Source organism: Microtus oregoni, unplaced genomic scaffold, assembly GCF_018167655.1.
Source record: "Microtus oregoni isolate MIOR12 unplaced genomic scaffold, Mior012 000008F_ref0000371, whole genome shotgun sequence".
In the NCBI taxonomy this organism is placed as follows: Eukaryota; Metazoa; Chordata; class Mammalia; order Rodentia; family Cricetidae; genus Microtus; species Microtus oregoni.
The window spans coordinates 22,899,569-22,916,698 of NW_024543067.1; the positions used below are offsets into that span (position 1 = coordinate 22,899,569).

The window sequence follows — 17,130 nt, forward strand, 5'->3', positions numbered from 1 at the left end:
CAGGAATGCCCATGATGTACAGACGAACATGAGGCAAAAGCACTTATATACATAAAATACATAAATAAAATGACCCAAAGATTAAAAAAGGAAACAGTAACACTATACAAAAATAAACAAATACCTTTGGAGGTGTTTCAGATCCTGGATATTCTCTCTGATCTAGTTTCTTCCACCGATCCATTAGTTTGGTTACCATGGGTGTATTAAAATCAACCAACTGGAATCCTGTGACATTTGCTCCACCATGTATAAATCTCTCAAGAGAAATATCCTTGAAGCCCTGTAAATTGGTAGAAAACCTCATCAAATTTAGTTCCTTAAACATTTTGGTTCTTCAACAGTAGATTAATGCAGATTTCCTTCCTGGTCCATATAATCATAATCCGGTTGATCCAAAAAGAATCATATTATTCCACCGACAGCTAAGCAAATTGTTAGTGAGAGGTCCACGGATATGAGCTTGTAGTCAATACTATGTATCAGGCTTTATCTTTTATCAGATCTTTTATGCCAGATTCTGTGAGGATTACATTAACAGTTTATCTTTCCAGCACAATAATCCCTTGGTTACTGGATAGCCCAGATTAATTTTAAGGTAAGAAACTAAGGGTCAGTAGTGTAAGGAAAACAATCTTTTCAAGGTTACACACAGAAATAGCAGAGGCAAGTTTGATCAGATGGACTGATTGTTGTGTTGGCCCTTTCTATTTTGTGCTCCTTCATATTGTTATATTGATTTTTTAATTGCTATAATATTACCAGAAGAGGAAAAGCACAAAAGAAACCCTGGCTTTGATTCTCACTTTAGATTATGACTTTAGATTACCCCCATGTCAAAACAGCAGGATAATACTCCCAGTATGCATTCAATAATTGTGAGTGATTATTAATTTGTTCATTTAACAGATATTGATATTAGGCCTATTATGTGCCAGCCAACATGACAGCTCATAAGTAACATTCTCATTTCATTGAGAAACAAAGACAACACAAAGCAAATTTATGTTTTAGAAGTGGGACGAACACTGCCCATCAATTTCTAGCTACTAAACTGTCAGTGGAGCATTTGTGTGCTTTTGCCAGATTGTAGGGCAGAGCCACAGGCAGGCAAATCATTTCACTGGTTTCTAAGGGCCACAGTAATTCAGCTCCTGCATTAGCTACTGACTGATGACATTTTTTATTTAAGTCTTAGCTGAAATGGAAGGTCTGCTAAGCCTTCTGTGTAGCATTAGCCACAGCTACAAGACACCAGCAAACTGCAGCCCTCAGAGCTACCATCAGACACAGTCTGTCAGTACACTGAAGGTAAAGAAAAAACAATTATTGTGCCTGATTGTAACAGATCCCTGTCTGTTATGGTTTGAATGAATGATCTATCGCTTTGTTAATTTTGGCTATATTTGTCTGAGTATAAGCAATATTTCCCTTTTCATTTACGTTCTTATAATTTTATATAGAAAATTGATAGGATCTAGACCATGAACTGGTTTTCTTGGCAACAGTTACTTTGATCATTTAGTTTTGTTGGAATCTACAGAGAATCATGGAACTGAAGGGTACGTAAGGTCACACTATAATGAAGTCACTTATTCCCCAGTTAACTATCAAAACAAATAGCGTTCCTGAGGGAAGGGGTGAGCCAGGAGAGCTCGTCCTCTTGTGTAGATGGCCCCTATGCTTGCCTGTACGTTACACTAGGTAATGAACAATGAAATCTCCCAACTGACTTCTCTTTTGATTTTGATTTCTAGTTTGCAGATCCTCTTCCGGGGAAATATCTCAATGATGAAGTATGTCCATTCGGAAGCTCATTACATCATCAATGCAAATAAAAGCCCATCTTTTATGTTTTCTCTGATTCAGATCAATATTTCTTCTGTGTTTTACACACTAAGTCATGTCAGGACTACTTCAGTGCAGTTACCAAAAGGAGATCACTTTGAAAAAAATGACCTTGATTTTGCAATTGTAACAAAACATTTGCTAAAATGAATCTGGAATATATGTAGCCACCTGGTGATAAGGGTAGCCAGCTATAATGACAGGTGAAGCAGTAGTCTCTCATTAATTATAAACTATAATAACTATAATTATTTAAAAAGTTGTTTCAGAAAGATTATTATCATATTATAAATACAATGGATGTTTATTTATTGACCTTGTGGACTATATACTCGCTGAACTCATGTTTTAGCCCATATTTATTTTAAGAAATTCCTTATGATATTTCTATCGCAAACCCTCTTTTTTCATTTTGGATAACTTTTATTTCCTTTTTATCAAACTACTCTTGATATGTCCCATGTTATAATATTATAATATAATAAAAGTAGTATGCTAACACATCCTTATCCTGTTCTTATTTTACTGTAGGTTCATCTCCACCTTGCTGTGTAGCCTAGGGTGGCCTTGAACTTCTGATCCTGTTGATTATATCCCTGAATTCTAGAATTACAGGCCTGCAGCACTACCACAATGATTTATGCAGTGCTCAAGATAGAACCCAGGGCTGTGTTCATTCTAGGCAAGCTCTCTCCTAACTGAACTACATCTCCAGTCCCCTATATCATCTCTAATTTCAGTAAAATTAGTATTTAACATTAACTTGTAATTTAATACAAAATTTTATTTGGATTCTGAAAAAAATTTACATTTGGGAATCATGTATGTATACTTCATAAGAGATGGTTGTGGGGTAGCTGAAAGAACTAAAGCTAGTTATCCTATATGGATGAATGAATGCCAAGAGAATCCGTATTAATGTTGCATATTATAACAGCTGGGTACATGTCACTGCTCTAATCATGGTAAAAGCTAGCTATTTTTAGTGTGTATTATGCTTCTGTTTCAAAGAGACAGTTTTCTATTTCTTATGTTGAAACTTTAGTGTAAATACTCTACCACCTGCTAAAACTGTTTGAGGCAGGCTCTGAGATCCATTGGGAGGTTATAAATATCAATTATTTCCTTTCCATTTTGCATTATCTTATTTATTCTAGCTGCCAATGTAGACCACTCATTTCTATAATAGTTTATAACATATTGATTTTCCTCTCTGAATTCATTGTTTAGAAAGAATAGATGTCAAAACTGCCCATTTGCAGTAATTAATTACAATCTTCTCATATAATTTCAATAAAAAGAGAGATGCACCTGACCATAGGCTTTATGTTACATTGATTAAAGACAAAATATATTTTCATAAATATTTGTACTCTTACAGAAAGATGAGACACATAAACTGTGGGGCTAATAAAATAAAAAGAGGAAGCACATTTTGTGATATTGCTATAATAATCCTTTTATTGCAACATTATATTTTAGTTAAGTAATACAATATGATAATTTTCATAATGCACTGCTACATTATATTGTGTCCACTCTATGTTGAAATCCAGTTCACTAAACTGGATGTCTTTCTCTGAACATGCAATGGCACACTCAACATGTAGAAAAGTATCAGGACTTAGTCTCTTCTCTACCCTTTACTAGTTTCCTTCTTCCTTCAAGAATAAGGCTCTCATCAAAGAAATATGTGATGGGAGATGATAGAAAAAAAACATGAAAGTATCATTGTCTTCCCTAGGATAAGCCACATTGGGAATCAAGGTCTAAGATTGTGGTAGTTTGAATAGAAATGGCCTCCATAGGCCTTGTTGGAGGAAATGTATTAATAGTGGATAGGTTTTTAGGTCTCTGAATTTCAAGCCTGGCCAGTGTGTCACTGTCACTTCCTGCTGCTTGAGATCCAGATGTATAACTCTCAGTTATCTCTGCAGCACTGTCTGTCTGTATGCTGTCATACTTCCTGCCATGATGATAATTGACTAAACCTCTGAATGGTAAGCCAGTTTCATCTCCTTTCCAAGAGTTGTCATAGTGTCTCTTCACAGCAATAAGACCCTAAGTAAGACAAAGATGAAACTTCTCTGTAATAAAAAGAAAGCGGTGATCTTCCATAGCCGATTTTCCCAAGCTGGTGGGTTAACTAGAAGTACTCAGAAAGCCTTGTTTGAAACTATACAAAGACATGTCTAGCGAATGCAATCAGATCATTCCATGTTGTTTGTTATCCATCTCTATGTGAGTTGAAAGACTGATGCAGTTTAAAAACATATTATTTCCGTTCAATTTGGGTAATTAGTCATTATAGCTTGTATTTATGAAAATTGAAAATATATGCATCTGTAGACTAGCGTTTATCATTTAGACAGTGAAAAAGCCAGTATTTAATTTGACAAGTGATATCATGGTAAAGCCAACATTATAGTTACTTTTAAATGTTTCCCTGGCAGATCCAATAAAATCTGCATCAGGTGCATACTGAATTAAAACATGATTATTATTTTGAATCATTTAGATTATTAAAATATGGTGATTATTGTAATAACTCAGCTTGAAGTACAGTGAATAGTCTAACCATTGATTAGAGCATTATTTTAAGACACAATTCTGAATACTTCAATTCATAGTATAAATGTGGAAAAACAAGATTTCTTACCAAATTTGCGATGATATAATGGTAGCCTTTGACATGCTTCCCAACACTCACAATCTATTAATACAAGGAATGAGAGAAAATCAGTTCAACTTTACTAACACACTAGTTAACACATTAAAAGAGCACATGAAGGTGGGAAGGGTGATGTCAGTATCAGATGATTTGGAGGGGAGGGAGTGTGAGAATGAGTATGAATTTGATCTAAACACATTCCAGTCATGCATGAATTTCTTAATAAATACAAATTTAACTAGGACTGTTGAGATGGATCCCTGGTAAAAGTGTTTACTACCAAGCCTGACTAATTGAATTTGATTCCCCGGGCATACTTTGTGGAAGGAGAGAAACAACAGCACAAGTTAGCGTCTGACATCCACATGTTTGCCATGCAGGCACAAAATAAAAATTAATTAACTACTGCAGCATAGTTTTCTATAGAAATGTGATGGAAAACAACTTCATTTGACTTACACAAGTGGAACACTAATCAAGTGAACTCACAGACCACATTAAAATATAGGCTAAAGTAAAACTATTATGTTAGTTCATTTATACTTTATTAATCACAAATATTTTTTCCTACCCTTTGGGAAAAGGTAGAATATTATAATTTCCTAAGAGGAGACTACATTATTAGAAAAGAAACAGAATAATTCTGGTTCATAGAATTTACTCTTTGAGAAGAAATATCAAAGAGGTGAAATAAAACACAGGAATATCAATTAATGGAATTTTATGATTACACATGTATCAACAAGCAGAGGGAACTGCTACATCTCCTTCTTAGGTGGCAACAGACAAATTTCAGTGAGCATCAGAGAAAGCAGGTGGAGATGATTACTAGCAAGGCGCTTGTGTTAGTCAGGGACAAACTCAGTGCTGGTTTCAGGGTTCTGTTCTTAGAAAGATGACTCTGAAACTCTTTTTAAAAAATATTTTTATTTGTTTTATTTTTAAGAAATATATGCATTCTTATAAAGGCAACAAATTTCTAAAGAAAAAGATTAAGTGGAGGTAATTCATTGACCAATTGCTTCTAACCCCTACCACAAAATTTAAACCAGTGGATTCAATGCATATTTCTACACTTAAACCTCAACTTACTCTGCTTGTCTGTTAGGAAACACATAATATTTAGCCTCTTGATTTATTTAAGAGATGTATTTAACTTCTACTCTGTTCAGAGGGGCATCTGTTACTTTTATTATTAATTAAACTTATTTATTTATTTATTTTACATCCTGAACACAGACTCCTGAACTCTCCTCTGAACCCTTATGATGTGACGAAGGTATCAGCTCTTTATGCAGTATCCAAAGTGCTTTTTATACAAGAACTTCACATTTTCTCTGTCTGGACCCTTTCTACCTAAAGAAATTTCATCTGTCCCCTCTTAAATTTTAGGCCTAGGCATATTTGCAGATAATAAATTAAAAACAGGGACTAGGGACAAGGTTCAATCTTTCTGACTATGAGGACTGATCTTCAATTTTGAAAAATTTTCAGGCAATATCCCTTAAGATATCACCCCTCTCCCCAAAAGAGTATGCATTTGCATGTGGCCGCTTATACATTTTTCTCAGATTCTAGATTTTCAAAAAACTATGTGTGGTACAAATTCAAAATTTAATCTTCATGATTAAGGCTGTGATAACTCTTAGGCAAGATGGCTCCATTAACATACTAAGCCCAGGCCAAGACAAACTACTCAGTGTATGCCTTGAGTAGTTGGCACATATTTTTGTACTCCATGTTGACTGTGTTGTTGACAGTGTTCTGACTTTACATAGGATCTGTGCTTACACTTGTGATGACTGATCATAAAGTTCCTCTGTCTGGGTGAGCACTGAATTCCATCCATATCAACCTCATATCTTACCTCTCTTTATCATAGTCATCTTTTGTTCTTATCCACTGAAGGTTTTCTTTATGTACAGCTATAAATGTATGACGTTTTATATATAATTTGTACATTTCAAATCTGTTCAATGTATCTACCCTATAACTTATTCATCAATTCAAATTTCCTGAAAAGCTTGCCACAAAGGCAAAGAAAAACAATACACTGGCAGAATTATAAAGAAAAGTCAGCAAGAGGATATCCTAGTTAAAATCAAAAGCAAGTTGGGGTGATTTAGAGGTTACAATGTAGCATCAAGGAAGCCAAAACAGTAACTCAAAGCAGGAACCTTGAGATAGGAACTGAAGCAGAGTATGTGCCAGAACATTGGTTACTTATATAACTGGTTTTCTTTCCATGATTTGCTCAACCAGCTTTCTTACATAACTCAGGGCCACCTGACCAAGGATGACACCACCACCAATGGCCTATATATTCCCACATCAACTATTAATAAAGAAAATGCTGCAGTCAAATCTTCACCAACTGCATATCAGACAGAGGACTGATCTTCATAATATAAAAAGAACTCAAAAACTTGACATGAAAAAGAACAAATAATCCAATAAAAAAATTGGGTACAGACCTAAACAAGAAACTCTCAACAGATGAATTTCAAATGGTTGAAAGACACCAAGGGAAATGCGCAACATCCTTTGCCATCAGAGAACTACAAATCAAAACAATTCTGAGATTCCACCTTACACTTGTCAGAACGGCCAATATCAAAAACACTGATGACAACTTATGCTGGAAAGGATGAGGGGCAAGTGGAGCACTCCTCCATTGCTGGTGGGAGTGAAAATGTCACCTTGGAAATCAGTATGATAATTTCTCAGAAAATTAGGAAACACGGTACCCCAAGACCCAGCAATACCACTTTTAGGTAAATACCCAAAGGAATCTCACCCATACCACAAGAACATGTGCTCAACTATGTTCATAGAAGTATTATTCATAATAGCCAGAACCCTGAAACAACCTAGATGCCCCTCAAGCTAAGAATGAATAAAGAAAAAGAGGTAAATTTACACAATGGAGTACTACTCAGTGGTAAAAAATAATGACATCTTGAAATTTCCTAGCAAAAGGATAGAACTAGGAAAATAAAACACATTGAGTGAGGTAATCCAGACATATAAAGACAAATATAATATGTAGTCACTTATAAGCAGCTTTTAGACATACAATAAAGAAAAACCAGCCTCCCTACAATCCACAGCCCCAGAGAACCTAGACAACAAAAGGACCCTAAGAGAGACATACATGGATCTAAATTGGAAAGAGAAAAAGACAAAGTCTCCTGAGTAAATTGAAAGCATGGGGGGGTCCCAGGAGAGAGGATAAAGGGAGGGAAGCAGAGAAAAATGTACAGCTCAATAAAGACAATGAAAACATAAAGAAATTGCCCAACAGATTTTCTACAGGCCAATCTGACAAGTTATTTTCTCAACTGACAACTGTAGCTAATGTCAAGTTCACAAAGGACCAACCAGCGCAGGGGACATTTACTGAGTTGTCACATTGGGTAAGATTGAGTGATTGAACATGGGCTGAGAAAGACAAGATGATTTAATATTCTGGAAATCTCAGTTATAGTCAGGGCCAAAGGCATCAATAAGGAATACTGGTTAACAGGCACTTAGGTGGGAAAGTTCATGCACTTGAACAGAGTCTGCTTAACAGATTCCTGCCTCTAGGCCTCAGCTGGCTCTGCGGCCATCAACAACCAATTCTATATCTCTTTCTGGTTCACTATGTCTTCCTCTGCTACGGTTATACAAGCCTCTTTGAACTCCCTTTAAGTCTCAGACCAACACTGCCTTTGCATTCTTATACAGTCAGGCTGTGATTTCCTTGTTATTGCAGTCAGAACCCTGCCAGTATTCAAAAACATCCATTTAAGACATAAATATATTACTGATACAGCATGCAGAGCCACTAGAAACTTGGTCCTGGTCACTCCATAGAAAAACAGTAAATTCTAGATTGTTAGCAAAGAACTCCAACCATATGCTGTGTACTTTTAAAAGTTGAAGACTCATCAGACCACAAGAAACAGAAAGGAAGGAAATCTTATCTCGCAGAGTGTGGTGAGCACTGACTTTAGGGAAGAGAGGGCTGTAGAGAGCAGCTGTCTGAAGATACCTGCCTAAAGATGTTATAGAGAGATCACAACATTTTCTGAGCCAAGTCCTTTTCCTTGACAAAGCAGACACACTGCACACACTATAGGGAAGCCTCTTCATCCCTTCCCTACATGGGGCAAACATGTTAACAAGAATGTACCCAAGATAGAAATTTTTTCATGAAAAAAGTACAGCTCATACTCCAAAAAACCGGAATAGTGCCTATACAAACACACTCTAAACTTTGTTACTTAAAATTTTAAAGGACTGTATCAAATGGACAATGTCAAACTTGGGGTTTTACCACTGAAGTAAAGAATATTTTGTTTAAAAATAATGACAAGGAGAAGTAGTGGTAAAGTAGTAGGGTCCCCTGAAATTTAATAGGTGATATGATTACATAAATACTACTTATGAAGTGTCTGCTTTGAGTTCTGAAAAACAGATTAGGAAGGATGCACCAGCTATATTGACTGTCACTGTCACAGGAGTTTGCCTTTTCAGTAACATATGCTTAAGAGAGATGACGAATTTGAACCATGAAATTGCTCTTTCTTGCTTCTGTTTTAGCAAACACTTACTTCTTTGGAAATATTAATGATGCTGGTCAAATAATTTAGTTGTAAAAACATGAATATGCATATAAATAAGTCATGTCATCATGTTTCTGTCTGAAATTGTTATGAGCAAATTGTCATTAATATAACTTCTAATTCCTTCTTTATGACTCAGACCTCACCTGAGAGGTTTGTGCAAGTGGACATCAGTTAATGCAGAAACTTAAAACTTCCTGAAATTCAGAGAATTTCACACACAAATGGGATATTTGTATCTTAGCTTCTCCCCCACAGGCTAAGGTACCATTCCTAAAGAGGGGGCAGGATGATTATAAGAACCAGAATGTAGGGAGGACCAGACTGACACAGTGCCTTCTGGACAAGATAGGGCTGCTGTACTAAAGAACTCAGCATCTGTGGTTTCTGACAAAAAAACCTGGACAAGATCAAGCCAGTCAGCTATCTAGAATGGAGGAGGCAGAAGCTCACAGGCCCCCACTCCAGCTGAGGGGTTATTTGCAGTTAAGAGCTCCTGAACAGGTCAAGTCTTTGGTAAGTGGATGAAGCTTCAGTGGAGGGCCCTATATCCATGAGTGTATGATAAGCACACACTGGACTTGGTGAGTTATTTTTTTTAAAGGACAAGAAACTTAGGGTGTTTGGGGAGGGAGATGGATCTGTTGTGGACTATTACTTTAACTGGCAAAGATGTGGGCTTCATTTGTTTAGTCGTGTAAAGGTGTGTCGCTTTTGTTTATGCTGCATTTGTTTAATTCTGTAAAGATGGCTGTCGTTTTATTTTGCTTGCCTAAGGCACAAGATTGGTCAAATAAAAAGCTTAATGGCCAGTAGCTAGGTAGAGGAAGGATAGGTAGGGTTGGCGGGTAGAGAGAATTAAATAAAAACAGTAATCTAAATTTGGGAGGAGAATAAGACAAAAGAGAAAATGAGGGAGAATAAAGGAGAAGCCCACGGCCAGAAGCCAGGTAGCCATCAGACAGTGAGATATGGAAGAAACAAGAAAGTAAGATATACAGAATGAAAGAAAGGGAAAAAAGCAGCAAGGTAAAACATAGATAATGGGAAACATTATCTATAAAAAAGAGCTAAGATAAAGCCTAACATTCATAATTAATAACAAGTCTTTTTGTCATAATTTGGGAACTGTTTGGTAGCCAAAAGAAAGCCTGCTACATGGATCTGTGAGCAGTCAGGAAGGAGGGTGGCAGCATATGATCAAAATTCATTGTATGCATGACTGAAGTACTAAATGAATAAAAATATTATATTAAAAAGTTAAAGTTAGTATATTCATTTTAATTCATAAAGTGAGTAAAGATTTGTCCTCACAGTCAAACTTTATGTAAGTCTTTAAGTAGTGATTGTTAATAAAGCACCCAGAAGTGATTCTATGAAGGGTCTGTACATTACCTCAAACTATCAGTGTGCTGCTCTGACTGCTGTGTCAGGTAAAGACACATGATTGCCTACTTAAATTTGAATGATTCTGGTTTGTCCTTTAATGTGATCTTATAAATTAGGAGGGAAGTCCTCCCTCAGATGTCACCCTCTTTCAGAAAAGTCAGTGGCATGGAGAAACGGTAAACCCCTCACTGTCTGTGTGCTGAGACTGTACTGGTGCTGCACACTAGAAAATACCGTGAGAACTTGCTAATATTTCCCTAAATATCCTTGGGTGTTGATTCTCAAGATGCTTCAAAACATTTTACTAAAAAAACACAGCTTTGATTTACTTTAGTTTCATTAACACACAAATACAGGCAGTTGAAACTACAACCTCTTTAGGACATACTAAGATTTTAAGTCATGGCATAGACTATAGAAATAGAAGAAAATAAAGTACCCAGACAAAGAAAAATGAGGCTGTGATGCATGAGAAGAGCTCTAGGGGGAAGTGGAGAATATGAGTCCTGGACCACTCTTTTAACAGAACATATATATTTCTGTATTATGTATGTGTTTTGAATTTTCTTTTTTTTCTTGGAGATGACATCAAGATTATAGACATTTCTAACTTGGAATAATTCTTGTCAGGAAGGGAAGATAAGGAAGAAAGGGAAGGAAGGGAAGATAGGGAAGAAAGGAAAGGAAAGAAAGGAAGAGGAGGGAGGGAAGGAAAAGAAGGAAGGAAGGAAGGGAAGTTAGGGAAGGAAGGGAAAGAAAGCAAGGAAAGGAGGAAGAAAAGGTAGGGTAGAAAGAAAAGGAAAGGAAGGAGGGGAAGGAAGGGGATGAAAGGAAGATAGAAAAGAAAGGAAGGGAAAATAGAGAAGGAAGGAAAGGAAAGAAAGGAAGGGAAAATGGGGAAAGAAGGAAAGGAAAAGAAGGAAGGGAAGTTAGGGAAGGAAGGGAAGATGGGAAAGGGAGAAAAGAAAAAAGGGAAGAAGGGAAGATAGGGAAGGAAGAAAAGGAAAGGAAGGAAGAGGAGTAAGGGAAAGAAAAGAAGAAAAGGAAAGAAGGGAAGAAGGGAAGATAGGGAAGGAAGGAAAGAAAGGAAGGAAAGAAGGAAAGATAGGGAAGGAAGGAAAGGAAGGAAGGAAAGAAGGGAAGATAGGGAAGGAAGGGCAAAACTGTGTATAAGTTAATTTTCTCTCCCTGGAAGTTCTTCATAGAATCTTATTCATTTCCTTTAAGGGGAGATAGGGTCTATCTGGGCGAGCCTCTTGTTTAGCAAATGGTTTTGATTAAAAGTTATTTATCTAGAATGCTGAGGAGACAATTCAGTTGATCATGTGCTTGCTGAGCAAGCACAAGGAAGACATGAGTTATGTCCTGAACACCCATATACAAACCAGGTGCAGGGGCAGGGACCTGTCACACCAATGCTGGGTATCAGGGTCCACAGAGACACAGAAGTTTCCACAGCTTGTTGGCCAGTGAGATCAAGGAAGTTTGATCAAGGAAGACATTGGTGCTGATCTCTGTCTTCCACAGGTGAATGCAGGAGTTGGTGTATTTATACATATAAAACAAAGAAACAAACAAAAACCCCAGACAAACCCAGAAGTAGGTTAGCTAGATGGCTCATCAGGTAAAGATTCTTACCACCAAGTGTGACAACCAGAGTCTAATGCCCAGGACCCACATACTGGAAACTGTCCTCTGACCTGTGTATCATGTTGCACAAGCTGGCACACCCACCCACCTTCCACCCACAAAACATTAAATATAAAAGATATTTAGTTAAATACATAAAATTACCAACCTTAATAGAAAATATATCTATATTACTTGGCACTTCGGGTCCTGTACACACACACACACACACACACACACACACACACCAATACATAAGAGAGAGAGACTGACGGAGAGACAGAGAAAGAGATCATTCAACAGATACTTGTAGAATTAATAAATATAGAGGAAAGGCTATGAGGTTCTACTCTGTTCTTGGTTTAGTCTGTACTCAGTGTGTAAATTTACGTAGTGCTTTCCTATCAAACACATGACCTGAACAATTTTGTTAATTATATTTATTTAGAGAAAGCAGGGTGTTTTGAGATCATCTCAATGCAGCTTACTTTACGTAAAGAGAGGAAGAGAAAAGTTAAGCAGTAAACTTTGCATTTTCTAATAAACAAAGAAAAACATAACAAAAATATCCTTGAAACATTTTTAACGATCTGTGAAAGAATGAAAACACATTCTTTTAATATATCTTTAATATAATCTGCTTTGTCTGATCCCAAGTGTCAGAGTTGAGCATCCTGATAAAAGGGTTTCAGGAACAGTCAGAATACAGTTCTAACCATAGTTCTCTGGACATTCCATGGAGGAGAATGTCAGGTGATTACTGAGACTGCAGTATGAGTTTGATGAGACTTTTTTTAACTAAAAAATAAATAATTTACTCTTTTTAGTCTTTGTTTACAATTGTCTGTGTCTGGATCCCTATTGAGACAAAAAGAGGTTATCAGATTTTGTTGTGGAATATTATTTTAACTAGGCAAAGATGTGTTATATTCATTTATGTTGCATCTGTTTAATTATGTAAAGATATGTTGAATTTGTTTTACCTTTCCTGTCTAAGGTACCTGATTGGTCTAATCATAGCTGATAGTTAGGCACGAATAGGCAGGGCTGGCAGCCAGACAGAATAAATGGGAGAAAAGAAAGAGAAGAGAGAGGGAAGAACAAGGGAGAAAGGGAGATGCCCAGGGCTTGCCAGCCATGCAGGCACCAGCCAACTAGATGGAATAGGGCATACAGAGGGAAAGAAAGGTAAAAAGCCCAGAGGAAAATTGTAGATGAAGAGAAATAGGTTAAGTTATAAGAGCTATCAAGAAATGAACATAAGATAAGTCCAAGCATTCAAAACTAATTCTAAGTCTCCATGTCATGATTTAGGAACTGGTCAGTGGCCGAAAGAAAGTCTGCTACAAGATCCCATTGACCTGGAACAATAGACAGTTGTGAGCCACCATGTGGGTGCAGGGAACTGAACTCTGGTCCTCTGCAAGAGCAGCCAGTACTTTTAATAGTTGAACTGTCTTTCCATCCCCATCAGAGACAGATTTTAATGTCTAAAATATAGTTAAGATCAAATTCCATGGTTTTGTTTGTTCATTTTTGACCACAGGGTTAAAGAAGGGCATGGGGTGGCAGTTGGACACTTCAGTGTTGCACTAGTATAGTGTTTGGGGTTATAAAACAACAAATGTGTATGAAAATAATATAAAAGGCTTCTAGGATAAACACCTAGATTGATATGAAGACAATTTATCAAGTCTAGCTTTATTGACTGTGCAGGGAAGTGGACCTGGGTCCTGTGTAAGAACAGCATGTGTTCCTTACTGAGAACCCGTCCAATTTTTGGTTGGTTCTAGGATTTGTTTTTTTCTTATCCCTGTTTTTTTTTTTTGTTTGTTTTACTTTTGTGGATCAATGTATTCTTTGAATTCAGAAAAGAAAAACAATTCAATTTATTTGATTGGAGCTGGTTCAAGTAAGTGGCAATGAGCTCAATTTAATGTTTTGTTATATTCCTAGTGCCTTAAGTGGCATAGTCAGTGTTATGTAAATACATAATTTTTCTGTTACTTCATTTAGAACAGGAGTTGACAATAGCTTAAACTAATTGTTTTTCACAGATTTGTTCTTGTCCAAAAGACAAAATTACAGCAAACTTAAAGCTCTTAATTTGCTTTCCACTTAAAAGTCTAGAATCAGGCTGTTGTGAGGAACTAGAACAAGTTTCAAAGCTCTCTGGAAGTTCAACCTGGTCAGATGGCATATATGGATCAGAGCCAAAGTAATGGACAAAGCAGCTTAACTGTTCACAGTTTGGTGCTGCACCCTCCTGGAAGGATCTGACTGACTGGCTCCTGGCTCAGCTCAGCTGCTGAGGCAGACTGGATCTCAGAGATTTGTGTCAGCACAGAGATATGTCAAGCCTAGGCTTCCTTTACAATTCTGATGCTCATGTTTAGAAATGTTTAGAATCTATGTCTAACTATCATTTTAAATTGCAAATACATTTATAAGCACAAATTAGTTCATGCCATTAAAAGTTTGGGACATGAGTGCAGAAGAGAAAATGTTCCTTACATCCCATCACCCATAAATATATTTTGAAATGATAATGTGATCTATTTTCACTAGGGGATTGCAAACTGATACAAATGAAAATGTGGAAGAAGCAATTACATAAAAACAAGCCATCACAAGGTCTGCTGGTTTTTATAGAAATTTCAGAAGATGTTCCTTTAATTTCCATTGTGTGAGTCTCCTAAAAGAGGGCAACCTTTCAAAGACATTCTTTTAATCAAGCCTATTTAGTATTTGTTTTTCTTTTCTACTTTAAAATTTTTATTAAAACAACTTTTATTGATGTCATAAGCATACATAATTGAATAGTGGTATTCAAGGACATTTATATTGTGTGTTGATAAACTCTGGCTATTTAGAATATCCACAATCACTATCATTCTCATTTCTTTGTGAGGAGACATTCAAAATCCATTCCACGAGATGGGGCATAGGGACTAGGAAAGGAGACCGGAAGAATACAAGTGATGTAAAGACAGAAATGATAAAAATTAGGAAAAATGGAGAGGGAGCTTTAATTGGTGATAAATGAAAGAGGTCAATACAGAAGGAGAGGGTAGGAGGAGCATGAATTACTGTAAGGAGATTCAAAAAAGTCTCAAGGAATTATATTATTTCATATTTAACTTAAGTTATTTATACATACATATGTATGTACACATATATATGAACACACAAACATGCATATCTATCATCTATCTATCTATCTATCTATCTATCTGTCTGTCTGTCTGTCTATCTACCTATCTATCATGTATCTATCAACTACCTATCATCTATAAGATACATATGAAGCTATATCATTTGGACTGACAGTATTTTTTTCAAAAGCCATAGATCATCTAATAAGATCGCCAGCTCAGGGACGCGTTCAAGAGACTCCCCAAACAGGATAGGCTCTTTTTGTGTCCTATCTATTTCACAATATACAACACATACCATCAACTCTAGTCATCCTTCTGTGTGACAGAGAGCTAGAGCTTATTTCTTTTGTGTGGCTATGATTTTTGTATCAATTATCAAGCATGCCCCATCCCTCCTTTCACATTCTCTAGTCAATTTTCAGTGATTACTTTTTACAGAACGCTTTAGTTTAGTTTCTGAAATATTTTCTGTTGTTTATTTAATTAATGAACAAGGATTATTGTTGAAACATGGGGCACTGCATGCATTCTTAGTAGCATTTGGCTCTCTCCTGTTAAGATAGAATTGAGAGTGAAATCAAGAGTGGAGAAGCAGCTCAGTGATACGAGAGCCTGCCAAACACACTCAGAAACAGCCTGGATTCAAGCCTCAGTGCTAAGCAAAATACAGAATTAAAACAAGACATCTTACAAGTGATTCTTTTTAGAACTATGAAAAGCAGATAATAGGAAATAATCTTGTTTCCCATCAGACATAGTGTTTCTTGCAGGAAGATGTAGTGAGTGGAGTGGTGGGCTGCGTTTCGGCTGCCCTGGCCCCTACATGGCTAGCTTATGCCCCAAAATAATACACAGAAACTGTATTCTTTTAAACACTGCCTGGCCCATTATCTGTAGCCTCTTATTGGCTAATTCTCACATCTCGATTAACCAATTTCTAATAATTTGTGTAGTACCACGAGATGATGTCTTACCAGGAAGGATTCTAGCCTACATCCGTTGGAGAATCAAGGCGACTGCCTGACTCAGCTTCTTTCTCCCAGCATTCTGTTCTGTCTACTCCGCCTACCTAATTTTCTGTCCTATTAAAGGGCCAAGGCAGTTTCTTTATTAACCAATAGACAGATGACTCTCCTCCATCAGGAGAAAACAATCATTATCACACAAGCAGGAAGACATCTCCTTACAGGTCAGTGGGCCTTTATGAACAGAATTTATACGATGTCTACCATAGTCACAAGTCCACATATGTAGCCCTGATAGGAAAGAAATCAACTACACTTTAGCAAAAAAGAGTAGGAATGATAGATGATCAAGTTTCTCTTTTTTAAAAAAAATATTTATTTATTTATTTATTTATTTATTATGTATACAATATTCTGTCTGTGTGTATGCCTGCAGGCCAAAAGAGGGCACCAGACCTTATTACAGATGGTTGGGAGCCACCATGTGGTTGCTAGGAATTGAACTCAGGACCTTTCGAAGAGGAGGCAATGCTCTTAACCTCTGAGCCATCTCTCCAGCCCCCAATGATCAAGTTTCTAATTTCTTTGAAATGTTAACAGAAAAAAAAGAGAAGGAGGAAGAACAGGAGGAGGAGAAAAAGAGAAGGGGAAAGAGAAGAAGGAGGAGGAAGGAGAGGAGGAAGAGAAGGAGAAGGAATAGGAGGAGATCAGTCTCTTCAGAGTCATTTAAGGCTTAGAGTTTATCCACAGTACCCAGCAATGCCAATTTTCTTCTTAGAAACCAGCTAAGTCTCTAAAACATCAGCAGGTTTGAGCGCTGACTTATCTGTCCAGCCTGGATTATTAAAGTGCAGGTGCTA

General features: G+C 36.7%; 1 protein-coding gene across 12 annotated transcripts in view; it reads right to left on the reverse strand.

The window, feature by feature from the left end:
* Positions 1–17,130, reverse strand: part of Gria4 (glutamate ionotropic receptor AMPA type subunit 4) — a 359,432-nt gene that overhangs the window by 82,518 nt on the left and 259,784 nt on the right. For all 12 annotated transcript variants that reach the window (XR_005974752.1, XM_041657390.1, XM_041657392.1 and 9 more), the window contains exons 6-7: positions 4,508–4,561; positions 125–283 (exon numbers count right to left, since the gene is read on the reverse strand). Coding sequence is in view for 11 of the 12 variants with exons in the window: in XM_041657390.1 (XP_041513324.1) it covers positions 125–283; positions 4,508–4,561 (213 nt within the window). In the remaining variant the exon portion in view is untranslated. The remainder of the gene's footprint in view (positions 1–124; positions 284–4,507; positions 4,562–17,130) is intronic.